At 44.7% G+C, this 26,949-nt stretch overlaps 1 protein-coding gene across 1 annotated transcript; it reads right to left on the bottom strand.

Annotated features, from left to right (window-relative positions):
• Window positions 1–728: 728 nt before the first annotated feature.
• On the bottom strand, window positions 729–10,261 carry LOC142210745 (perilipin-2-like). Its single transcript, XM_075280133.1, has 9 exons — window positions 10,172–10,261; window positions 10,039–10,088; window positions 7,852–8,047; window positions 7,196–7,278; window positions 6,846–7,098; window positions 6,347–6,531; window positions 5,563–5,691; window positions 5,200–5,487; window positions 729–864 (listed from the first exon to the last, which is right to left on the bottom strand). The coding sequence occupies exons 2-9, from the start codon at window positions 10,069–10,071 to the stop codon at window positions 745–747; spliced, it is 1,287 nt and encodes a 428-aa protein (XP_075136234.1). The 5' UTR covers window positions 10,072–10,088; window positions 10,172–10,261; the 3' UTR covers window positions 729–744.
• Between the last annotated feature and the right edge of the window lie 16,688 nt (window positions 10,262–26,949).

The raw sequence follows: 26,949 nt of genomic DNA, 5'->3' as shown, positions 1-26,949 counted from the left end.
CTCCTTCCTATCCTAGCCTGTCCCTGCCTACCCAGAATCTAAGCCCTAGCTAGCTGGACGGAAACCTCCGTCCTCGGTGAATTGCAAGCTCAGAATGACGCAAAGCTGGGCGGCGCTGTTCTTTTAAATTAGAGGTCACATGTTTTCGGCAGCCAATGGGTTTTGCCTACTTTTCTCAACGTCACCGGTGTCGTAGTTCCTGTCCCACCTACCCTGCGCTGTTATTGGAGCAAAAAAGGCGCCAGGGAAGGTGGGAGGGGAATCGAGTAATGGCGCACTTTACCACGCGGTGTTCGATTCGATTCGAACATGCCGAACAGCCTAATATCCGATCGAACATGAGTTCGATAGAACACTGTTCGCTCATCTCTATTCTTTATTTAATTTGCAACAGTGAAAGAAAATTCAGAGATAAGTAGAAAACCACCAAAGCAAAAACTGGCATGTTGTCAGATCCATCCATCATTAAGAAAGATTATAAGCTGCAAAAGGCAATATGGTTACTTGTTGGTGTTTAAGGCAACATCCTGACAGTGAACTATAGTTTGAATAATAAAATTATAAAGGATCATTACCATGTTAGTTCTTTCAGGTATTACTTATTTGCTAGTTCTACCTTAAAGTGTATGGCAATAGAGATTGATAGGGGCCATATTATGTCACCACTACTTTTATACTGCATCAATAGTGCAACACCCATGGAAAGGTTTGAAAGACAGTATGCAGAATAAAGTACATTTCAATTTATTCTCTATTTATTAAGCGCCCATTAGCTCGGGAGAAGTCTTGCATTTCTTCCTCTTCCAATACATCTGGGTTGTCATCAGTTTCTGAAGCAAGGTCATTGATGCTGAAGTCTGGTACCTAGTAAAAGACATTTAAAAAAAATTTTTTATGTATTTTTCTTGATAAAAACAAAGTATTACATTAGATTCAAGACTGCCATAGGCAGGAACACATTGCTTATTAGTGTCAAAAGCTGATATATGCAAGGGAAGATATAGTTATTGAAAATCTGCAGCATGGAAGGGGATTTATTTATTACACACCATAGACTGTTGTACTTTTCTACCAATACAGCATGAGAAACTTCTAAAGACAACCAGTCAGGTGGTTTTTCCACCATGAACTGACCATGGGCAAAACAGAGGAATTACCTTTCCATTGTAGCTCCTAAATGTCTGAAAGCATAAATAGTCACATGCAAATGAACCAAGTGGTCAAAGTGGGCAGTGAGCAGCTTCAACTTAGTCATGCTATCCTTTCTAACCATGCCTCCTGGGTTCCTCAAGCTGATGACATGACTGATTGGAGCTGCTCCATTCCCACCATTTCATTTGTATATGACTAAGCTTTCAAACATTTATAACTTGACTTTACTGCAAAAGAAAGATTACAGGAGGAGCAACTATGGTAGGGTCAGTTTACAGTAGAAAAACCACCAACAGGTTTGCTTTAACAAATTGCATATCTTAGTTTTGATATGATATTAACCCCTTCCCGACATCCGCCGTAATAGTACGGCGCTGCCAGGAAGGACTTCCCGCAAACCGCTGTAGTACTACGGCGGATGCTTGGTGCGCACACATATACTGTGTGCGCAAAATGCGCTGCGGGTGTCAGCCATAACATACGGCTGACAATGCCCTGTAACACCCGCGGTCGGAACCGGGTCTGAGCGCAGGTGTTAATCCCTGAGATGCCGGTCATGTTTGTTTAATTGTAAACAACAGAGAAAGGATCGTTTTGATATGATATTAAAGGGGTTTCCATACTCGTGACCTATCCACAGAATAAGTAATCAGTATTTGATGTTAGAGACTGACACCCAAATCTGTTCTACATGCTGGAAGCTGCTTACAGACAAGTAGCACAACTCAGATTCTAATAACAGGAGCACTGCTGCAGGTCACTGGAGCCACAGCTATGCAGTAGACAGGGCTGCTGCACTGCTCCCATTACTTTAATAGGGTTGTTGCTGCGTGCACAGTATCCAATAGCAGCTCCAACACCCAAAGGCTGCTGGAATAGTTCTGTAAAGGGTCTGAATGTTGGACCCTGACAGATCACATAATGATTAACCTACCATAAAGCAGACTTGTTTTAACTTGGGCTGGACAGTTCAAATGCACCATTATGAGGAAGCACAATTCCAATCAACATTGAGAAAACTATACTAGCCTCACCCTGCAGTCTGATATGTACTAAGCAGGTTTCCTCCCATACACACTAGTCAGTTTTACTGTAGTCATTGATCACTGCAGAATGAGGATGCCCACAGCAAATAAGTGTTCTGTCAGCTCTCTGAATTTCTTTAAAGCATAACCAAATTATAAATCAAGTTAATGCGAATCTAACCCCAGCAGTTGATGAAAGGTAAGCCTTTGACGAGCCCCATACCTCACCAAGTGATATGTACCCTCTAGCTGGAGAGGGAAGTATATGCCAGATATGACTAGTGTATATTTCATATAAGTACAACAGAATCTGAGGACAGGATGTCCCCAACAGCTTCTCAGTAAAGCTGTAGTCATAATTTTATGCATAAAATACTAATTGCAATTTGTGCAAGAAAACTAGCATAAAATATGCCACATGTTCCTGGATGCAATGCTAGCTGTATCCAGCATTTTCACTTGTGTAATTAGGTGTGAGATGTGTGTGCTCATGTACCAAACTGCAGTTCTAGTAGAGTTCAGTTCTCCAGACACTGGATTAGATTCCAGCCTATTTCTCATTAATGACCTCAATAGAAAAACTTCAGCAAGTATTGAGAAACAGCCTGAGGTATGGTTTAAATGGATCCTATCATTCAGAAGTAATTTTTTTGTCCTTAACGTCGGAATAACCTTAAGAAAGGCTATTCGTCTCCTACCTTTTGTCTTCACGCCGCCGTTCGCCTGAAATACCAGTTTTTTGCCAGTATGTAAATGAGTTCTCTCGCAGTACTGGGAGCATCCCCTATGCTGCCAGAGAACTCTACAGCAAAACCTCCATCCTCAGAAACATCCTCCTCTTGTCTTCTGGTGCTGGCTTTGAAGCTTGTAGGCCTCGGGCAAAACATACTGTGCATGCCCACAACCACAAGAAAATGGCCGCTTACACAGTAAGTGGCCATTTTCTTGGGGCCTGTGGGCATGCGCAGTAGGCTTACCTGAGGCCTACAAGTTTCAAAGCGTACTGGAAAATGGAGAAATCACTGGAGAGTTCTCTTGCAGCATTGAGGCCTGCCCCCAGTGCTGCGAGAACTCACTTGCATACAGACTGAAAAAAAAAAAAAAAAAAAAAAAAACCCACCTTCTGAATGACAGGATACCATTAAAGCAAAGGCCAAGGTAACATTGAGAATTTAGACTTTTAGTATGAAAAAAGTGGATTGGCTTGTTACTGGGCCATGATATTCTACTATGTGTACATACACTATATAGTCTTTCCTTACAGTGGCCCAAGTATAGGGACACATTCTAAGTATATTTTCTAGGCAATAGTGTTACTCACCTGCAACGCTAATTTAACTGGTACACAGCCAAAAATTGTAATTAGATAGAGCATGGAGAGCACCTTCTAACATTCAGCCCAGCATGTTGTTTAAGGTCACTGAGGGTAAGTTCACAGGTTCTTTTGGTCAGGATTTTGTGGCCATATCCACCTCAAAATCCTGACCAAAAAGGTCCCCCCCCTTGACTTCAATGGGAGCCAGACAGGTTTATTGAGTAGTCACCAGATGCTCCTTAACCCTTTCCTAACATCCGCCATACGGGTGTTTAACTATGACAGCCACCCAGGAGTCGGGCGGCTGCCATAGCCACCGGATGTCTACTGTGTTATACAGTAGACAACCACGCTAATGCCTCTGATTGGTCCCCAGACAGATCGGAGGCATTAACCCCCTCCAGCGCCTGTCAAAGGTGCCATATTCCCGGCGGCGCATGAGCACCACCATTTTGCCGGTGATGGCCAGCACAAGGCTCTTGGCCGGTCTGCAGTCTGTTTCCTTTGCAGGCTGGCCTACACAGCCTGCAAAAGAAATGATTTTTTGCAATGCATTAGCATTGTAATGCATTGCATTAGTGATCAGACCGCCTGGTGTTCAAGACCCCTATGGGGTCTAATAAACACAGGAAGGGGAGAAAAAAAAAAAAAAAAAAAAAAAAAGCCATCAGTGGGAAGGGGTTAAAGGAAGTTTCACTGCCCCAACTACTCCCATAGCACTGTACATGCTGTTAGCATTCCATCACACCCATCCTACTTTCAACTCATCACCAGGACAATGATTTGCTCCACCCAATGTCAGTTGATCACTACACTGCCCATGGAACAGCATCTACAGCACTACAAGAGTGGTTTAAAGTAGCTGGGGGCTTTGAAACGCCCTTCAAGTATTTTTTTGGTTCTGAAGTTTGTTCCCAGCTACATGTTTGAGAAAAAAAAACAAAAAACGATATATCTCTATCTAATTCATACAGTCTTAATTAATGATGGTTATGGCATTTTAAGTGTCCAAATGGTGTGCCATCACCAGAGCATTTTAGGCTTCAATTTAAGCCATTACAGCAAAACCTCTTTGTGACATCCTATTGAAAAACAGTTTTACCCTGATGCTTAGTACTCCTGGCACTGGTGTATATGAAAGGCCAGGGGTCATGTGAGAATCCAAGAGGCACCAGATACCACTACATGTAGAGATGGCCTCATATGGAGGGTTTGTCTTACTGTAGGAGCATCATTTATGGAATTTTGCAGGTAAACATTCACAATAAGGCAAGTGGAAGTTGGTCAGAACCAGACAAGGCCTGGTAGCAGCACAGTATGTACACAAACCTTTAGACACTGACAAGTTGATGCAGACATTTTATTAATACAAAAATACAAACAGTAGACAGTGTACATAGTGTGGTTTACACATTGATGCATGTACCAGTCAGGGAAAGTTTGTGAGTATACGCAGACACCCAAGAGTAAGACAAAGTCCAATGTTGAGACAAAACCCATCCACAACCATCATGTGGCCTCTTGTAACCGTTCCTGTCCCTCACATTAAGGTGGAAAGTAATACAAGTGTAGCTAGATTTCGCCCATTAAGTGCAAAGTTGCTTTGACCGATTTCCCTGCCCCTCATTCTTGGTTGGCAGAGCCTCCCTCCTCAACGTTATGCTCCCCATCTTTGCCATCAGCCACCTGTGGGTAAAAAGGACCTACCAGCCAATTTAGCGGAGTGTTAACAAAGTAGTCCATCATTTCATCCATAGAATCCTTCATTTTTGTGAACTGGTCCCTAGTGGTGGCTAAGAGGCTGTCTGACATTTCTCTGAAGGAAGAGGCAGAACGGAAGTTTTGATAGACGTCTGCAGCCATGGCGCTAACATTCTGAGCCTTGTTCTGGATGTTTTGTGGGAGACCTTGAACGCTGGAGACCAGAGACAGACATGTGGTTTGCAGTTGTTGAGAGAGATTCCGGGCAATAGTTAGCGTGCGGGATTCAATTTGCTGTAAAGAGATATTGACATGTTAAGCTTCTACCCTGAAGATGGTCCTAGTATACTTTTATAGTAATGTCATTACCTCAGGGCTTTCTCCACTAGTTTCTTGTTCTGTGCCTTTTGTCCACTCCACCCACTTATTGTAGATCTTCTCCTGAGCATCATGGATTTTCTGATTAGCACCATTCATGTTCCTTCTTGCATATTCAATCTAGGATAACAGCAATATTTATATATAGCATTTATGAGATATGGCTACTGTAAGCAAAAGCATGCATAGAAAATGTGTGCCCCAAAGATGGCTTGGTGTGACTTTTTTTACATCTGGTAGAAGCCTCCTTTTTCCTCTTCTGGCATGGAGAGATTAACTGGCCAATATTCTAAGTAGGGGGCTACATGCATCAGTCTGCTGAGGTCTCCTACAATGGAGCCACCTATAGGAAAATTCAGATGGCTTTTGTCAAGTATTCAACTGATGTGGCATAAAATAAAATGCACACTGCAGTGCATGGATGGGTTGTGTTTAAAATTCCATAAGCTACTGTAATTCTCAGCATATTAGCTGCTGTGATTCTGTGAGCAGTTAACCCACTGCAAACTTGCAACATGTGGACCTAGTATACACAAAAATTAAGCAGAAGGGGCTTGAAAGCCAAGACAGTTGCCAGGATCATTAAGGCACTGATAAGTAGTGGGCTGCCTGTGGAGAGTCAGTGAGAGTCTACTTCTGACTTGAGCATTGTAAGTCTCACATGCACCAAAAAAAAAAAAACAAAAAACAAAAAAACATAAGTTTTATACCAGTACAGTTTAAGGAGCTTCTGAGAAAGCTGGCACGACTAATTTATTAGTTATAGTTTACTAACCAGATCAACTGTATTCTGAAGCTGAGCAATTGCTTCCTGACTTCTGCACTTAGCATCCTTGATCCGGGTCAAAGCTTGTTGATAAGCACGCTCACGCGCCTTGGTAGACAGGGATCCCAATCGAATATAATAGCTAGGCTTATCCTTGGACAACTCAAAGCCTTCTGTTTTAGCCGCTTCCTTAGCTAGAAAATAAGGATTCATGCATGTAGGTTTGCCCCAAAAAGGAAGTACAAATATTTATGGAAAGGGCCTTCTCCTACATAATCCAGCTTTAAGCATGCAGGCACCTTCTTACCTAATCTTCACAGAAACTAAATATCAAAATTACCAAAAATAAAAATTCACTTTAAATGATATTGATAAAAAGTTAAAGCACCTTTTTTATCCAAATATCATTAAAAGTGAAGTTTTATTATTTTTGGTAATTTCTTTAGTCTGAAGTTTTTGTAATAGAAATACCATGGGTATCTCCCAACAGTGACTTGCACCTTCTTACCTAACTCTTCATCAGTTGGTGGCAAGTATTGTTCCAGAAGTGTCTCAGACTGGGTTAGTGCATTATCTACACGACTGCTCACGATTTTCACTACACTGCTCCCAAGAACAGTGTTAATGCTGCCATTTACAACAGCCTTAGTCATCTCCACACTGTCCTGCACAGCTCCCTTGGTTTTATCAACTACGCCGGTGATACTCTGAACAACAGCATCTTTGGCCCCAGTCACAACTCCTGAGGCATTAGCCACAACCTAAAACAGAAACAGTTTTAGACAAGATCAGCTCATGAGTAATGCATTTAGCTAGTCATACTGCAGAATAGGTTTATTACATGACTTTAGAACCTACCTTCTCAGAAGGCTGATAAAGAATAGGCAGCTTCTCTTCAATCTTATCCAGCCCAACACAGGCAATGTTGTTAGCCAGAGCAACTAGGAGGAGAAAGAAAGTTAGCTTTTCCTCTGTGACGCAACCCATAGTCATCAGTATGCTGCAAGCCAGCAGAGGTCGTAGTGAGTAATGCTTGGACTGTGTGTAGCATGACATTTGGCCTACTTACTATGGTAGGAGGGAATGAACTAAACATCTAAGAGCAAAGCCCACATTTCAAGGGAAAGTTACAGGACCTCTCATCACCTCCAGATCTAGCATATGGTACAGTTGGATTTTCTCTAGCTACCACCATTTCTGCACTCAATGCAGTAGCAGATAAAGGGTATGACTGCACAACTGACACTGCTCTCTTGACAGTACAGAGTCTGAACAGCAACACGGAGAAGCACAGCATTTATTGCTTCTAATGGTATGGGCTATGAAAAAAAAAGCCAGATTCTTTTTAGAGCAATTTCTACATTAACAGTTCCTTCCCCACCCATATCTCTAGATTGCCAAGTGTATTCTCAGATAAAGTTGTCTAGAGGAAGCTGCATTTCTAAGTATGGAAGATACAGAACTAAAGATACTAAACCCCCAAACCTCTTAGTTAGCAGCGACTTAGTACATACTTTGAGGCTCAAGTTTCTGTAGGATTGGCATGGCACTGGTCATTGCCACAGATGTGATAGTTTTCACGCTCTTCTCGGCAACATCACATACAGACTTCAGGTACGGATGGTTCTCTTTGGTGGTCACATAGGCAGATGACACCATATCATAAGTTGAGCTCACCAATGGGAGGTTGATTAACCTTACCACCACATTCTAAGAAAACAAAAGTTACACAAGTACTTGACAAGTGCTATGCCTAAACCATAGTATATGAAGATAGATCTGCAAATGTATATTAGTGAAACCTCAGGGTTTCCATGAAAAGGCTTAGCCTTACATTAGGTCATCAGTAAAGATCTGTGGAGACACATTGGACCTTCACTAGACAATACACATGCTATAGCCTTATTTTACTACTGAATGCAAACAGTCTGTGTGTACTCCTAGGAAATCCCTGTAATCACATGAGCCAAAATACACCCTGTAGGAACCAGTGAAAGCAAGATTAAGCAGGACACCTTTCTCCTCTCCCCCACTGAGAAAAGGCAACAAATTCAGGTCAGGTTTAGAAACTGAGAACTAGCACAAATTGATCTGTAAGTAGGGGGCCACACGGTGGCTCAGTGGTTAGCACTGCAGCACTAGGGTCCTGGTGTTCAAATCCCACCAAGGGCAAAAAACCATCTGCAAGGAGTTTGTATGTTCTCCCCTTGTTTGCATGGATTTCCAACCCATCAGCTGAATCCAAACAGTCTGTGTGTACTCCTAGGAAATCCCTGTAATTGCATGAGCCAAAAAAAAAAAAAAAAAAACACACCCAGTAGGAAGCAATGAAAGCAAGATTAAAGGGATTCTACCATTAAAACCCCTTTTTTCTGTGACTAACATGTCGGAATAGCCTTTAGAAAGGCTATCAGTCTCCTCCCTTTAGATGGGATCTCTGCCACACTGTTCCTTAGCAATATCGGTTTTTACTGGTATGTAAATTAGTTCTCTGGCAGCGATGGGGACGGGCCCCAGCACTGAAAATGCAATGAGGGCGTCCCCACCGCTGCCCGAGAACAGGATCCTGCGCCGCCTCCTTCTGCTGGATCCTCCCCTTCTTTCTTAGGCGGCTTCACCTCTGTCGGCTCTGACACTATTAGAGCCGACTGCGCATGCACGGCCATAGTTCTGAGGCCGGGATTGCGTGCATGCTCAGTCGGCTCTACTAGTGTCTCAGTTGCAGAGCCAATTGCGCAGGCGTCAGAAGAAAGAAGGTGAGGATCTAGCAGAAGATAGAGGCAGCGCAGGAGCCTGTTCTCGGGCAGTGGTGGGGACGTCCTCATCGCATTTTCAGCACTGGGGCCCGCCCCCATCGCTGCCAGAGAACTAATTTACATAACGGTAAAAACCGGTATTACTAAAGAACGGCGCGGCAGAGATCCTATCTAAAGGTAGGAGACGAATAGCCTTTCTAAAGGCTATTCCGACATGTTAATCACAGAAAAAAGGGTTTTAATGGTAGAATCCCTTTAAGCAGGACACCTTTCTCCCTCTTCACCACTGAGAAAAGGCAACAAACTCAGGTCAGGTTTAGAAAGAGAGAACTACCACAGATTCAGCTCTAAGTTATGCTGTGTGAGGAAATCCTTTCAGTGCACTCAGGTAAGCAATGCTGTAAGGTCAAAGTAGAGAGGCTAAGGCCTAGCTCACACTTGCATCCGGTATTCCGTTCGGGGAGTTGCAACCAGAACAACAGTAGGAAGTATTTACTACACCATAAGGCTAGGTTCACATCTGCACTGGAGTCTCCATACAAGACTCTGCATTAAGTCAGCAGAGAGATGTCCTGCAAGGAGGAGTTCTCTCCATCAGCTTCAGTATCAAACCAGCAGAAGCCACGCAGACCCCATTATAGCCTATGGGGACCACAGAACCACTTTAAGTAGTAAGGACCCCATACAGTCATAAATAGCACCAGAGATCTAGTGCCAACCTATCATCAGAATGCCAAGACCCCCTCAGCTAGAGAATGATACATTAGTAGCCATTTCTTGATGCCATAACAGGTAGCCCAGATCCTTTCATAGTATAGAAGTACCACAGGTAGAGAATACAGAGAAGCTGATGCCTAGTGTATCATAGCATGCCCTGTAATAACACTATACAGCTGGCTCACCTGCACCTCAGGTATCACCCACTACATAATGCTCAGGACGTACCTGTTGCTGCTGCTGCTCCACAGTTTCAGCCATACTGCTACGTAGAAAACCTGCAAAACCCAAAGCACAGGGTCAAACACAAGAGATGAAACCACATAAGGCGGCAGCAGCAGCGAGTCTAAGCAGCACCCACCGAGTGTCTCCTCAGAAGTCTCTATACAACACCAGTACACCCAGCACCAGGAGCGAATGTCTCCTAGCACGGAGTCTGCGCACTTATAGGCGGCTGGCCACGCCCACCTAACTAGGCGCTGCCCCGCAGTCAGCTGACTGGTGAGACGGCTCCATGACGTCATGTAGTTGGCTCTAATGAGCGCCAATGGGAGCGTGCGCGGCAGTCAGAGGTGAAGGCTATGACAGACTATGTGTGTCCGACTAGTCAGCGATGTGTTCTGTTCTAAACAGCGGGATCATGGCTGCTCTTTGTGGGCAGAAGTAGCCTGAAAACTTCATGTTTTATTGCAGTGTCAACAGCAGAGATAGATGTGATCTGCTTGTAGATGTGACTATTTGTTCTACATGTCTTTTTAATGGATAGCACCATGCGTCCTCCATTACGCTTAAAGGGCTTGTCCAGACATAAATGAACAATCCTTTTAATGTTTACATCAGCTGGGGGCATTGGAAAAAATAAAATGTATACTCACCTGTCCCCGATGCTCCAGTGTCCTACGGCGTGTCCTGGTTCTTCTACTCCGGTATCGTCTCCCAGGTCTCTTCCGGAGGACCGCTGAGGCCAATCAGTGGCTTCATGTGACTGCTGAGGACTATTAGCAAAGGGCCTTCAATGTCACTACATGTGACATCACCGGACCTTTTCTTGAGGCCTGCTGACGGCGGTCACGTGACTTCTCTCAGCTGATTTCAGCATGAAATGGGCAGAAACCTGGCAGACCCCATTATATTCTGGGTAGGCGCTTTCCAACCCGCTTATGCCGGAGGTAGTATTGTATTTGAGTTCCACTAATGGAACTCTAGGCATAATTGGGTTAAGGCTTGGTTCACACTAGAGTTCAGGGTCTCTGTCCCCATTCCAAATAAAATAGTCAGGTAAACGGTTTTTAAGCGGATAGGGTTTCCGTTGTACAGGTCCCCAAGTGGACTCTAAAAACATAAACCTGCACTCTAGTGTGAAGCGAGAACCTTTCTTCACATTCATTGAACTATCATCCATATGTCATCTGTGCCGTTTTCTACATGTAGCCTTATTTACATAAGCTATGATTAAGGGAACCCTGAGCCCCGAAACGCGTCGGCGTTTTTTTGCTCACATGTGTTTTTTCTAACTTTTGCACTTTTGGTATGTGTACTTTTTTTGTTTTTAAAATGATGCGTGAATAAAGGATTTAATTAACTGAAGACCCTGGAGTGCTGCAATCTTCATCTTCTTCCAAGCATCTGCCTCTATTGCTGTTTCCCCCTACGCCCAACAGCAGCACAACTGGGGTATTTCTGCCCCTATGAGCTGTTAGGACAGGTGGAATTTTTAATTACCTAACAGCTTTAACCCCTATAAGAGCCCGGAAGACCTGCTCCTCCCTTGTGTTTTTTTCTGTCCTGTGGGACAGGACAGGTGGTCAGGGGGGAGCAGGTGTTCTGACCTCCTATAGGGGTCCACTTCTCTCCCCCTTCCTTACCTGACAGCGGAAGATCTTCTTTTTTTGGGTTTCCTTCTTCTTTCTTCAGCAGGGGTCCTCTTCTCCCGGCGGGGACCCTGCCGGCTCGTGCGCACGCCTGTGTGTCTGTCGCACGGGTCGGGGCTTTCCCCAGGCGTAGGAACGCCAGACCTAGGAACCTTTCTCAGGTTCCTCGGGTCCGCCGGCTATCAGGGTCCGCCGCGCATGCGCAGTGCGCGGGTCTCGCGGCGGATGGAGTGGGAAAGAACCCCTAGACACGAGCCTTTGCCGTGGTAGTTCGGGGGAGGGGTCCCCTGGTCCTTGGACCCACACCTGAGTCAGATTCCCCCCCCCCTCCTCCCCTCCCCTCCCTGAGATTCTTGGCCTCCGTTGTAGCCCCTGCCACCCTGGGCAGGGCTCCAGGCAAAACCCCGCCCCCTGGCCTATATACAGTCCCATGAAAAAGTTTGGGCACCCCTATTAATCTTAATCATTTTTAGTTCTAAATATTTTGGTGTTTGCAACAGCCATTTCAGTTTGATATATCTAATAACTGATGGACACAGTAATATTTCAGGATTGAAATGAGGTTTATTGTACTAACAGAAAATGCGCAATATGCATTAAACCAAAATTTGACCGGTGCAAAAATATGGGCACCTCAACAGAAAAGTGACATTAATATTTAGTACATCCTCCTTTTGCAAAGATAACAGCCTCTAGTCGCTTCCTGTAGCTTTTAATCAGTTCCTGGATCCTGGATGAAGGTATTTTGGACCATTTCTTTCTACAAAACAATTCAAGTTCAGTTAAGTTTGATGGTCGCCGAACATGGACAGCCCGCTCTTAAATGATCTGAAAACAAAGATTGTTCAACATAGTTGTTCAGGGGAAGGATACAAAACGTTGTCTCAGAGATTTAACCTGTCAGTTTCCACTGTGAGGAACATAGTAAGGAAATGGAAGACCACAGGGACAGTTCTTGTTAAGCCCAGAAGTGGCAGGCCAAGAAAAATATCAGAAAGGCAGAGAAGAAGAATGGTGAGAACAGTCAAGGACAATCCACAGACCACCTCCAAAGAGCTGCAGCATCATCTTGCTGCAGATGGTGTCACTGTGCATCGGTCAACTATACAGCGCACTTTGCACAAATAGAAGCTGTATGGGAGAGTGATGAGAAAGAAGCCGTTTCTGCACGTACGCCACAAATAGAGTTGCCTGAGGTATGAAAAAGCACATTTGGACAAGGCAGCTTCATTTTGGAAACAAAAATTGAGTTGTTTGGTTATGAAAAAAGGCGTTATGCATGGCGTCCAAAAAGAAACAGCATTCCAAGAAAAACACATGCTACCCACTGTAAAATTTGGTGGAGGTTCCATCATGCTTTGGGGCTGTGTGGCCAATGCCGGCATCGGGAATCTTGTTAAAGTTGAGGGTCGCATGGATTCCACTCAGTATCAGCAGATTCTTGAGAATAATGTTCAAGAATCAGTGACGAAGTTGAAGTTACGCCGGGGATGAATATTTCAGCAAGACAATGATCCAAAACACCGCTCCAAATCCTAAGGCATTCATGCAGAGGAACAATTACAATGTTCTGGAATGGCCATCCCAGTCCCCAGACCTGAATATCATTGAACATCTGTGGGATGATTTGAAGCAGGCTGTCCATGCTCGGCGACCATCTAACTTAACTGAACTTGAATTGTTTGTCCAAAATACCTTTATCCAGGATCCAGGAACTGATTAAAAGCTACAGGAAGCGACTAGAGGCTGTTATCTTTGCAAAAGGAGGATGTACTAAATATTAATGTCACTTTTCTGTTGAGGTGCCCATACTTTTGCACCGGTCAAATTTTGGTTTAATGCATATTGCGCATTTTCTGTTAGTACAATAAACCTCATTTCAATCCTGAAATATTACTGTGTCCATCAGTTATTAGATATATCAAACTGAAATGGCTGTTGCAAATACCAAAATATTTAGAACTAAAAATGATTAAGATTAATAGGGGTGCCCAAACTTTTTCATAGGACTGTAAGTCTCCCCAGATCATCAGTCAGTGCTTGTCGCTCCGGTTACAAGCACATCAACTGGTGAAGCTCCCTGGTCATTCATTTGCCCTGAAAAGCTGTGCTTCGTTGACTAAGGTTTGGTGGACATGACCGGGGGGGGGGGGGGGAGGGAGGTTGGGGAGTTGTATCCTGGGGGCAGTAAGTAGTTAGTGTATCCTCTTCTTCCGCCTCAGAATGTCTTCTTCTTCTTCTTCCTCCACTGTTCCTCCTCGAAGGAAGGCTGCTTCCAAAAGGAAGCATCTGGTGTGCGCTTCCTGTAGAGTGCCGCTGCCTGATGACTCCCAGTATCGGTTCTGTCAGGGGTGCAGGGCCCCCTCCTCTGAAACAACTCCCATGCGAGAGATGGTTTCCTGGGTGAAGGGGTACGTCCAGGACTCCATGAAAAGGATGGAGGCCGTCTCCCTGGCCAAGAGGCCACGCCTGGACTGTGAGTTGTCCCTGCCGCCTCTGGAAAAACTGCGCCTCAGGGACGTGGAGTCATCATCTAGTACGGAGGAGGAGAAGGAGATTTTTACCCTGGACAAGATGTCCAGAGTATTCAAGACCCTGAGAATCAGAGACCGGGAAGGCTCAAGCCGTAGTTCTCGTACTTTCAGGCCTTCTTCGGAGATGCTCCGCCTGATGGAGGGCAAATGGAGGCACCCGGAGAGATCCTTTGCGCCATCCAGACGCTTCAAGTCACTTTTCCCCGTCTCTGAAGGTCAGCTAAAGGCGTGGGGTCCTCCACCAAAGGTGGACGTCGCCGTGGCCAAGTTATCAAGGCGCACCGTCCTTCCATCAGAGGACGGATCTGGTCTCAGGGACCCCATGGATCGCCGAGTCGAAGGATCTCTGAGGCGTGTATATTCGGCCGCCTCTGCCCAGGCCTCTTTGGGCATGGTTGTGAATGAGGTAGCAACTGGCTTACGCGCAGAGCTGTCATCTCTGGCCAAGGACATCGATTCCGGCGTGGATCATGATGATCTCCTCGCGGCAGTGTCCGACATCACGTTGTTGGTGGATCACCTGACAGAGGCTACCAATTTTCAGACCCGTCTGGCGGCCAGATCCATGGCACTGGCTACTGTGGCTCGCCGACCCCTATGGCTGAAGCCCTGGAAGGCTGACCTCACTTCCAAAAATAGTCTGTGTGGTCTCCCCTTTGAGACTGGACGGCTGTTCGGGAGGGAGCTCGACCAAATCATGGAAGGATTGGCCGACTCCAAAGGCAAGAACCTGCCACAGCCTCTTGAAGGTCGGAGTGCCTCCTTTCAAGGAAGAGGCGCCACCAGGAGAGGCACCAGAGGCCAGCGGCGATCCGGGAGAGGAAGAGGTCAGGGCTCATCTTGTGGCCGTAAGAATGCCCCCTTCTAATTCCCTCTCATTACACCCCCCCTCCCTACCCCCCCCCCCTCCCCTGGGGTGGGCGGTCGTCTTTCCCACTATGTGGAGGCCTGGCGGCAGAATATTCGGGACCCCTGGGTCATCCAGACGATCCAGGAAGGCTATAAAATTAATTTTGTTTCCCAGCCGCCAGAGAAGATGGTAAGAACCCGCCCTCTTCAGGGCCCCAAACAACTTCATCTGGAGAGATTGATTCAGGAGTACGTGGACAAGGCCACGCTAGAGGTGGTTCCTCACGCAGATCAAGGCACAGGCGTCTATTCTCCAGTCTTCTTGGTCCCCAAGCCATCAGGCGAGTGGCGTATGATCATCGATCTCAGGTATCTGAATCACTTCATCCGCAGGCTGCGGTTTCGCATGGAGACCATAAGGTCAGTGCTACCTTTCCTGCACCCTGGAGATCACTTCGTCACTCTGGACCTGAAGGACGCCTACCTCCACGTACCCATCTTTCCGGCACACCGAAAGTTCCTAAGGATTGCCGTAGAGATACAAGGGAAAGAGGCGCACTTCCAGTTCGCAGCCCTCCCGTTCGGCATATCCTCCGCCCCCCACACCTTCACAAAGGTCATAGCTCCGGTCGCTGCCGCCCTGCGCCTTCAAGGCATATTCATAGTCCCGTACCTGGACGACTGGCTTCTGAAGGCTCATTCGAAGGAGGTTCTTACCACGCAGGTGCAGACCGTCGTAGCTCTACTAGACAAGCTAGGGTGGCTGGTAAACTGGCAGAAGTCAGTGATGGTGCCATCAACACGTGTTCGGTTCCTGGTACTTATTCTAGACTCTCTCAACATGACGGTCTCTCTACCCTCTCCTCGCAAAAGGAAAATTGCTCGGGCAGCACATCATTTGTCTTCTACACGGAAGGTCACCATCAGGACGGCGATGAAGGTCCTTGGATTGATGTCCGCTACCTTAGATGCAGTTCCTTGGGCCCTATGGCATATGCGCCCCCTACAGAACGAGATCTTGAGAGTCTGGAATCACAGTCCTTCAGGTTTACAGAAGCCAATCCAGTTAACCATCAGCACCCGGCAAACCTTGCCCTGGTGGACCCATCTGCGAGATGGGAAGTCCTCGGTCCAGCCCGTCTGGACCCTGTTGACTACAGATGCCTCCCTCACAGGCTGGGGAGCCCATCTGGGGGAGACCCTGGTTCAAGGTACATGGAAGCAGCGGGAGAGGACGCACTCATCCAACTGGCGCGAGCTTACCGCAGTTCATCGAGCCCTTCTGGCATTTGCACCACTTCTACGGGGGAAGGCGGTCAAAGTAAGATCAGACAATCTGACGACAGTCCACTATATCAACAAGCAGGGAGGAACCAGGTCCCCCTCGCTCCTGCAAGTCACCAACCTGATCTTCTCCTGGGCAGAACGGAACCTCTCCCAGCTGGCCGCGGTACATATCCAGGGCCGCCTGAACATCCTAGCGGATCAACTCCGCAGAGGCCGCCCGACCGCAGGCGAATGGTCCTTGAATCAGAACATCTTCCACTACCTAACCAGGAGGTGGGGTCTCCCCGAGGTGGATCTGATGGCCACCCAACACAATGCCAAAGTAGAAAGGTTTTGCTCCCTGTACCGGGAAGACAACCCTTTGGCTGTGGATGCCCTGTCAATACCTTGGAGGTTCGAACTGGCATACGTGTTCCCTCCCATCCCGATGATACCGAAGGTATTGGCGAAACTCAGGCAGGACCAGACTTCGGCTATAGTGATCATGCCGTTCTGGCCAAAAAGGGGCATGGTTCACCGACCTTATCCTTATGAGTCGAGGGAACTACTGGAGGCTTCCACCAGTCAGGAACCTGGTGTCACTGAACAGTCGGCCTTGCCTGGGCCTAGACAAATTCAACCTCACTGCCTGGAGGTTAACCGCGCCATACGCGCAGACAGAGGATTGTCCCAGGGAGTGCTAAGTACCTTAGCCCACTCAAGAGCAGAGGCAACTAATCAGAGCTACCAGAGGATCGCCTGGATATTCCGAGATTGGTGTACAGGCAGCCACCGCGATCCTGACAGAGATGCAGTCCTGGAGTTCTTACAGAATGGTCTGGAGAGAGGACTAGCACCTGCCACCCTCAGAGTCCAAGTGTCAGCTATATCTGCTCTCCTGGAGACACGGTTATCACAAGATCCTCTTGTCAAACAGTTCCTTAGGGGGGCTGCCAGGCTCTGCCCCCAGGTACGGCCCCCTGTCCCAAGGTGGGACCTGGCCGCGGTTCTACAAGGGCTTTGTGCGCCCCCCTTCGAACCATTATCTGAAGTAGACTGGAAGTACCTGTCATTTAAAGTGACCTTTCTGCTGGCAATAACCTCCGCCAAGAGGGTTGGCGAATTGCAGGCTCTAGCAGCCTCCGAACCTTTCATAACTTTCTTCCCTGACAGAGTACAGCTAAGGTTCGTTCCAGGGTTTTTGCCAAAGGTACCCACTCTTCAGAACACCAATCAAGTGATCACCCTACCGGGTTTCTTTCCCTCCCCTGCCACTGAGCAGGAGGAGAAGCTACACACACTGGATCTGGTAAGAGCACTACGTATCTACCTAGACCGTACAGCACCGTTCCGAAGATCAGAAAATCTTCTGGTTAATGTGTTTGGCCACAATAGAGGCGCTAAAGCATCAAAGGTAACCCTGTCTAGATGGATCAGAGAAGCTATCAGCTGTTCCCTACGGGCCCAGAATCTTCCTGTTCCAGATTTCCTACGAGCCCATGCCACCCGAGCAGTGGCGACATCATGGGCAGAGACACGGTTCCTCTCTCTAGAGCAGATATGTGCTGCAGCCTCTTGGAGCTCACAGCTGACTTTTGCCAAACACTACAGATTGGACTGGCGTACGGCCGATGCTACAGCATTTGGGCACTCTGTCTTGGCATCAGCCTGCCAGGAGGACCCGCCCTAGGGGAAACAATACTTGCTAAATCCCCAGTTGTGCTGCTGTTGGGCGTAGGGGGAAAGAAAGATTATGAATGATAATCTGTTTTCCCTTAGCCCAAACAACAGCACAAGGCTCCCTCCCTAGGAGGTGCTCTTATACAATATGTGATGTATATGTGTGTGTATCACCTTTATAAATTGCTCTTTGTAGATCATACTTGTTACTAACACAAGGGAGGAGCAGGTCTTCCGGCCTCTTATAGGGGTTAAAGCTGTTAGGTAATTAAAAATTCCACCTGTCCTAACAGCTCATAGGGGCAGAAATACCCCAGTTGTGCTGCTGTTTGGGCTAAGGGAAAACAGATTATCATTCATAATCTTTCTTTGTTCCCTATAAGTCCAAGGACGAAGTTTGGCACCTCCAGTCCAGGTCGGTTTCATGGGGTAAGAAACAGTCTCAAACCTCTCTTTTTTTGACTTTTTGTTATTTATATAGAGCATCATAGTGGGTTCAGATGTAGGTGTGGACGTGTTTCCTACTATAGAGGCCTAGTCACCTCTCCTGACATGTCTGTGTTAGTAAATACATGTATTCACCATGATATAACATTTCTGGAGCCTCTGTGTTGTGTGGCTCTTCTATTTTTCGTCTCAGAAATGTATGAATAATCAGGGCCGCATTTCTAATGAGACAAGGTGAGGCGGCGGCCTCAGACGGCACTCCACAGGGGGCGGCAGCTGCGGCAACTTTTTTTTTTCCCTTTTTTTTTTTCTAAACTAGCGCAGGAGAGGGCCGCTGTTTTGGACCTCTGCGACTCAGCACAGGTGGCGTTATCACACTGTCTGGGTTGAGACGCAGACGTCTTATTGCCGGGTGCAGTGAAGAGGCAGCAGATAGGTCGGTAAGCAGCGTACTTTTCTTTTTGTTTTATAATAGGCCGCTACCTGGTGGAGTATCCCCAGCACATAGCGTCCTATTTACCTACCTGCCCGAGCCTGCTCACTGCTGCCCCTCGCGGCCCCCTCTACTATAGGACATGATGGGCGGCTGTGAGCAGGCCTGAACCCAGGCGGCGATCCCAGTACCTCTATTATTATTTTCAGACCGACCGAGCACAATAATCGGAGCCCCAGCCTGTTAATGCTAGCACAGGCTTTGGGCCTGTATGGTAATATCTCAGAACACGTGACGCCTGGGATGTTACGATACAGGCCCGAAGTCTTCTAGAATTAACATCAGATCCCGGGGAGGTGAGTAACATTGTTTATTATGTTCCCTCACCTCCCCTGAGGCTCCGATTATGATACTTGGGCGTCTCAATAGCTCAAAAAAATACAAAACTGATACTCCATTCCGTGGAATTTTTTGGGATCCGTAATGGAGTCTATGCAAACTCTAGTGGATCAGATGCAGAGTTTGACTCAGGTGGTACAAGACCTGGTAGTGAAAGTTCAGGATCAGGAAAAGTCTTGGTCTTAAGCTGCTTCTCAAGAACTGATGTAAATTCCCCTTGACAAAGGCACATGCGCTGAAACGTGTGCCGGAGTGGGTCTTCTGCTGGTTGTAGGTACAGTGCCTGGATGCACCATGGGTATGTAATGCTATATGTTTACACTTGTACTACCTCTCTCTCTTTCTGGATGCGCAGCTGCTCGTAGGATGCATTCACACAACGGATACGGTGACTGATTCTGAACGTGAAAACATGTTCAGAATCAGCGCATGTAAAGCAGATCCCATTCATTTCAATGGGAACCGGCGTACGAGCGCTCCCTATTGAAATGAATGGGCTGCTTTTTTCTCTACGAGCGCTCACATTGAAGTGAATGGGAAGCGCTCGCGTGTACGGCTCGCCGTGTGAAGGGACCCGGCGCTCGGCTCATTCCGCAAATTTGGAACACAAATTTCACCATGAGTAGTACATTTATTTTGAATTTCTCCTTTATCCATTCTATCAGATTGACCCTGGTCAGTGTGACACCAAAGTGTGAATCTAAGTATGCAGACCAGAAAGTCAAAGAAAACCAGTTATCCACAGACCATATAAATAACTGAGGGAATTAAATTCAACCACTAAAGCACTTTCAAAACAGAAAAACCCTCAAATAATTTTCAACCAATCGTGTAAAAATTTAAATACATCTTTATTATACCAAATACAATCATAAAAGTAAATAGCAGCTGGGCAGATGGTTGAGCCAGAGTTGAAAACACAGTAACAAACAGAGGATTTAGGACTATATATAAATTACAATTAACGCATAGGACTTAAGTATCCAGGGTGTACATCCTATCCTATTAATATTATAAATGTGAAAGTTTGTGGGTTTGTGAGTTTGGATGTTCGGATGTTTGTTCCTCAATCACGGAAAAACTGCTCCACCGATTTGGCTGAAATTTTCCACAAACATAGTTAATACACCCGATTGCGCAATAGGCTACTTTTCGTCACAATAGCGCACATACGTTTGTGCCAGGACCCCTACAAAACCCAAACTCACACCACCATCTCTGCAATCTCACACACTTTGGACCATAGCAAGCCCCAAAATTCATATTGCCCTCTACAGCCTCGCCCCTAACCCCACACAATCACATATACATATACTTTACCACTTTGCCCCTCACCTTAACGATACTCCAGGAGGCTCTCTTTAACGCTCCGGAGCAGCCATGTTTGCCAACCCCCACCGCTCTGACAATCCGCGACACCGCCCACCCATGTCAATACCCCTAGGCGGTCTAATAAATGCAAAAAAAAAAGGTTAAAAAAAGGCAAAAAAAAATTTTTTTTTAAAAAAAGGATTAAAAATTCTAATCACCCCCCTTTCCCTAGAACACATATAAAAGTAGTTGAAAACTGTGAAACACATACATGTTAGGTATCCCTACGTCCGAAATCGCCCGCTCTACAAAGCTATACAAATATTTTTCCTGTTCGGTAAACGCCGTAGCGGAAAAAATGGTCAAAAGTGCCAAACCGCCATTTTTTCACTGTTTTGATTCTGATAAAAATTTGATTAAAAAGTGATCAAAGCAATAACATTTCCCGAAAATGGTAGAACTAAAAAGTACACCCGGTCCCGCAAAAAAAGACGCCCTATACATCCCCGTACACGCACGTATAAAAAAGTTACGGCTGTCGGAATATGGCGACTTTTCAAAAAATAATTTTTTTAAACAGTTTTGGATTTTTTTTAAGGGGTCAAAATGTAAATAAAACCATATAAATTTGGTATCCCCGGAATCATAACGAAACACAGAATACAGTGGACATGTCATTTTGGTTGCACAGTGAACGCCGTCAAACCAAAGCCCGTAAGAAAGTCGCAGAAATGCATTTTTTCTTCAAATCCACCCCATTCTGAATTTTTTCCCTGCTTCCCAGTACATTATATAGAATAATTAATGGTGGCATCATGAAGAAAAATTTGTCCCGCAAAAATTAAGACCTCATATGGCTCTGAGAGCGGAGAAATAAAAAAGTTATGGGGTTTAGAAGGAGGGGAGTTAAAAACGAAACTCAAAAAATGCCATCGGCAGGAAAGGGTTAACTTCAAATACTTCTGTCCCAAAGTCACTATGTAAAGTTTCTCACAACACCGTATAGCAGCTCAAATACAAAGTAACTGCAACACAAAAGTCTCACATATTCTCTGAATTACAGCAACAACAAGATACAAAGTTACATTTCATATCCCATACCCATACCCATATAATAGTTTGACATAAGTCATACATACATGAATAAAGGAAGCCCAGTGTATGTATAATTCAAGCTGGAATCATATCAGAGAATGAAAAATACCTGAGGTCATTGTGGCAAATGGATATAGTCCCAAGTCCCCAACACAAACGGCAAGGACACCTCGACGTGTTCACTGGGTTTCCTTTATTCATGTATGTATGACTTATGTCAAACTATTATATGGGTTTCTAACCTTTTGGAAGCTATCCAGGTTATGATGTGATTTGATCTTTCTGATCATTTCTTGTTATTCAGCTTTGTTAATACCATTGGTCTTATTATTTCTTGCAATGGAGTACAATATGATTTAATATTTGTATAGTGTCTTGCTTTCAGGGTTAAAACTAATGCTTATGGCTGTTCATATCCTACTAAAATTATAAGTGTGAAAGTTTGTGTGTTTGGATGTTTGTGAGTTTGGATGTTTGTTCCTCAATCACGCTAAAACGCCTGGACGGATTTGCATGCAATTTTCCACAAACATAGTTTTCCCTTAGGATTGAGTCACAGGCTACTTTTGGTGCCACTAAACAACATGGCTTCCTAGCAGGAGACTCACAAAAGCAGGACTCCTAGCCCCAGCTATAGACTCACACACACTGCCTGGCATTTCCTGCCTCAACCTGCCTGCACACTCCTTACTGTCACCTCAGGAGTAGCCCTCACTCTACTCACTCACATTTACATATAGCTTTCCACTATATAACACATCACATTGTCTGTATCACTACATACACAATACAACACATCACATTGTCTGTATCACTACATACACAATACAACACATCACATTGTCTGTATCACGACATACACAATACAACACATCACATTGTCTGTATCACGACATACACAATACAACACATCACATTGTCTGTATCACGACATACACAATACAACACATCACATTGTCTGTATCACGACATACACAATACAACACATCACATTGTCTGTATCACTACATACACAATATAACACATCACATCACATTTGCTAGCCCACCAAACTTTTTAAAGCACTTTTACAGTTTCACACGTCTGTGTCCGCCCAATTCTCAAATCACCGCAGACGAAGTCGCGGGTAAAAGCTAGTATTTACATATGTACACCCTGGATACTTAAGTCCTATGCGTTAATTGTAATTTATATATAGTCCTAAATCCTCTGTTTGTTACTGTGTTTTCAACTCTGGCTCAACCATCTGCCCAGCTGCTATTTACTTTTATGATTGTATTTGGTATAATAAAGATGTATTTAAATTTTTACACGATTGGTTGAAAATTATTTGAGGGTTTTTCTGTTTTGAAAGTGCTTTAGTGGTTGAATTTAATTCCCTCAGTTATTTATATGGTCTGTGGATAACTGGTTTTCTTTGACTAATTGTATCGTTCTGATTTTCAGAAGGGGTTCTATCCATGGACTATAAAAAAAGAGACAAAAAATGGCTATCCCAATTGGGTTCAATTTTTGGCGAATCTTCAGCAGCGGTTGTTGAAACCCAGGATATTAGAGAATTGAAAATTAAAATTCGAAACCTCCTGACTAGGACAAAGGTTTGGTGGAATAAAGTGTCCCTGGAGAGTTATTTACAAAAAAATATTATTCCAAGAGGGCTCCGTGTCCAGTTGTTTCCTACTCTTTAAACTGATGATAAAGTTACAGTTGGTAAATGGGAAGAAGCACTAACTAAATGCTCTCAGACATTGATTGAGATTTTGATTGGAGTAGATCAAAGAAATTTAGAAAGTTTAGAGAAAGAAATTGAGGTGTGCAAAGAAAAGATACAACAACTATTGAGTAGTGGTGAGATTGAATCCTTTGAGAAACAACTGGAGACAGATATTGAAAAATTGCAAAAAGAGGTTCAAGAAATTAAAACTAAGAAATTCTGTCGTGATTTGGAGGATTTTCGCAATAACAAAGTATACCGGTGGCACGGGAGAAATAGAAATTCTAGATCTGGATCTACATCCAGATCCATTTCAAGATCTAATTCTGTGACACCGTTGCAATCCGACTTAGAATGTGGAGAACAACATTTCTTAGGAGTTCGGGGGGGATCAGGAGACGGCATAAATACAACCAAAGCCAATTACGATCACAGAACCCCGCCTGCCAAACGGAAGGGAGGAGAATTATTTGCCAGAAAGGCTTTTTGGAAAAAGTTTTTTGCTCAGGGTGGGGCCGATCTAGGGGAAAATAGGATGGGTGATCATGATCTTATGCTTAGTACCTCGGTTGAGCAACAGGCTTTGAATGATCTTGAAGATCTTATAGCTGAGCAAAATGAGAGTATTGAGATAGATAGTTCTGCTCCAACTTTAGATATTGTTCCACCTGTGCATCTGCGTCGGCCCTCGCAACGTTCCCTCCCTTTAAATTATTGTCCAGCTGTTGATATATTTGTTAAATTAGTGAAAAAAGATCTTGCTAAGATACCTGAAAATACTGTAGAATATAATTTGAATTATAGTCAAAGACAGGCTCTTAAAGAGCTACAGCTTTTGGACGATGTTGTTATTAAACCAGCTGATAAGGGAGGGAACGTTGTAATATGGCCGACGCAGATGTACGAACTTGAAGCATTTCGCCAGCTAAATATCAGAATCTGCTATCGCAGACTGCCTAGCGATCCTACACAGAATTTCAAGAGTGAATTGGATGGTACTTTGGGGGATGCTTGCAGTGTGGGTATTATTACGGAAGAAATGAAACTTGGACTTACTGTGGATCATCCTAAAATTCCCACGCTGTATCTTCTCCCCAAGATACACAAAAACCCTGTAGCTCCGTCTGGTAGGCCTATTGTCTCAGGTCTAGGTAGTCTTTGTGAAGGGGTTAGTAGATTTATTGATCATTATTTGAAGGGATGTGTGGAGACCCTGCCTTCATACATCAGAGACACCTCTGATATGCTTCAACATTTGGATGGTTTACATCTTGAGGAAGGGACTTTGTTAGTTATCTGCGACGTCGAGTCCCTGTACACATCGATACGGCACGACATTGGAGTACGAGCATCTGAATTTTTTTTGAGAATGACCAATTTAGATTCTGATTTGGTTGATTTTATTTTGGAGCTCCTTCGGTTTGTTCTAACTCATAATTATTTTTTATTTAAGGACCGCCCTTTCCTGCAGCTCCAGGGAACAGCTATGGGGGCGACTTGTGCGCCCTCGTATGCCAATTTGTTCCTGGGGCTGTGGGAGAGGGAGGTGGTTCCATTTGTGCCAGGATTCGATGCCGTACTTCAGTGGTCGAGATATATCGATGATATATTTTTTATCTGGCAGGGCTCGATGTTGCAGCGAACAGAATTTCTGAATTCCCTCAATACTAATGATTATAATATCCATTTGACCTGGAAATTTAGCACAGTGCAAGTTGACTTTTTAGATTTAATGGTGTCTTGTGAACCTGATGGCAGTGTCTCCACTAATATTTACAGAAAACAGACGGCAACCAATGCCCTTCTTCATGCCTCTTCAGCCCACTATTTTAAGATTAAGGATGGAATTCCTATTGGACAGTTTCTTAGAGTGAGACGGATCTGCTCAAGGGAATCGGACTTTGAATCTCAATCAATGGATCTGACAGCTCGTTTTAAACAAAGAGGTTACACCAACTGGATGATTCAAAAAGGCTACCAACGTGCTAAGAGTGTACCTAGGAATACTCTTTTGGTTAACAAAGGTAAGCCTGATAGACAGAAATCAGAGCAACAAGTTAGATTTATAACTACCTATAATTCCCATTGGAAGGACATACGTGACATTTTGCAAACGCATTGGCCCATTTTACAAACAGATTCAGACATTGCACAACACTTACCCAAATTTCCAAGTATAACTTGGAGGAGATCAAGAAATCTTCGTGACATGTTGGTCAAGAGCCATTATGTTGCAAAGAGTAATAATCCATTTGGATCCAGGGGACCGAGATGGGGATTTTATCCTTGTGGAAAATGTTCCATGTGCCCTTTTATGATTAGATCATATGATTTCATTGATTCATCCGGTAATAATAAATTTCAGATCAGACATAACATCACTTGTTCCACTACTGCTGTAATTTATCATCTGACATGCCCTTGTGGCAAAATATATGTGGGAATGACCACTCGTGCCTTGAAAGTGAGGATTTCAGAGCATGTGAGTAAGATCCGTGCTGCTGAATCCGTTACCGATTTTGAGAGATTGCAACCGGTACCACGCCATTTCAAAGAGTGCCATAACTGTAACCCTAATGGACTAAGGGTTCGCGGAATTGATCGCGCAACTCTTGGGTTCACGGGGTGGGGACTTAAAAAGGGCCCTTTTACAGCAAGAGACGAGATGGATAGTAACACTGGACACGGCGTCCCCACGGGGCTTGAATGAAAAAAAAAAAGCTATACCTCCTGAGGAAGCCGGTCGCACGGCGAAATGCATCGAGGTGTCCTTGCCGTTTGTGTTGGGGACTTGGGACTATATCCATTTGCCACAATGACCTCAGGTATTTTTCATTCTCTGATATGATTCCAGCTTGAATTATACATACACTGGGCTTCCTTTGTTCATGTATGTATGACTTATGTCAAACTATTATATGGGTTTCTAACCTTTTGAAAGCTATCCAGGTTATGATGTGATTTGATCTTTCTGATCATTTCTTGTTATTCAGCTTTGTTAATACCATTGGTCTTATTATTTCTTGCAATGGAGTACAATATGATTTAATATTTGTATAGTGTCTTGCTTTCAGGGTTAAAACTAATGCTTATGGCTATTCATATATTTACATATGTACACCCTGGATACTTAAGTCCTATGCGTTAATTGTAATTTATATATAGTCCTAAATCCTCTGTTTGTTATTGCAGACCAGAATTGGACCAGAAGGGAATGAAAGTAACAAAAAAAAACACTAAATCAAAACCATCAATTGTCTAACAGAAATGCTTTTCACTATAATCACTGTTGGTCTTCCCATACTTGTAAAAACCACTTTTCCACCCCAAACCAGCCTTGTCAGTAATGAAATCTTTATCTCTCTATCTATTGTACCCCACCATCTCACATTCTCTGCACAGCTATTCACAAACCTGCAAGCTTTCCACCCCAGAAACACACAACCTCCCCACACACTCTCCTACTTACACCTGCTGACCCTCTCCCTGCTATTCCTTAGTTCTGGTGACATATCTCCCAATCCTGGACCACCCCACCAA

This window comes from Leptodactylus fuscus, chromosome 1 (genome assembly GCF_031893055.1).
Source record: "Leptodactylus fuscus isolate aLepFus1 chromosome 1, aLepFus1.hap2, whole genome shotgun sequence".
In the NCBI taxonomy this organism is placed as follows: domain Eukaryota; kingdom Metazoa; phylum Chordata; class Amphibia; order Anura; family Leptodactylidae; genus Leptodactylus; species Leptodactylus fuscus.
The sequence above is the reverse complement of the archived record's forward strand: the minus strand, read 5'-3'. Positions and strand labels throughout refer to the sequence as shown.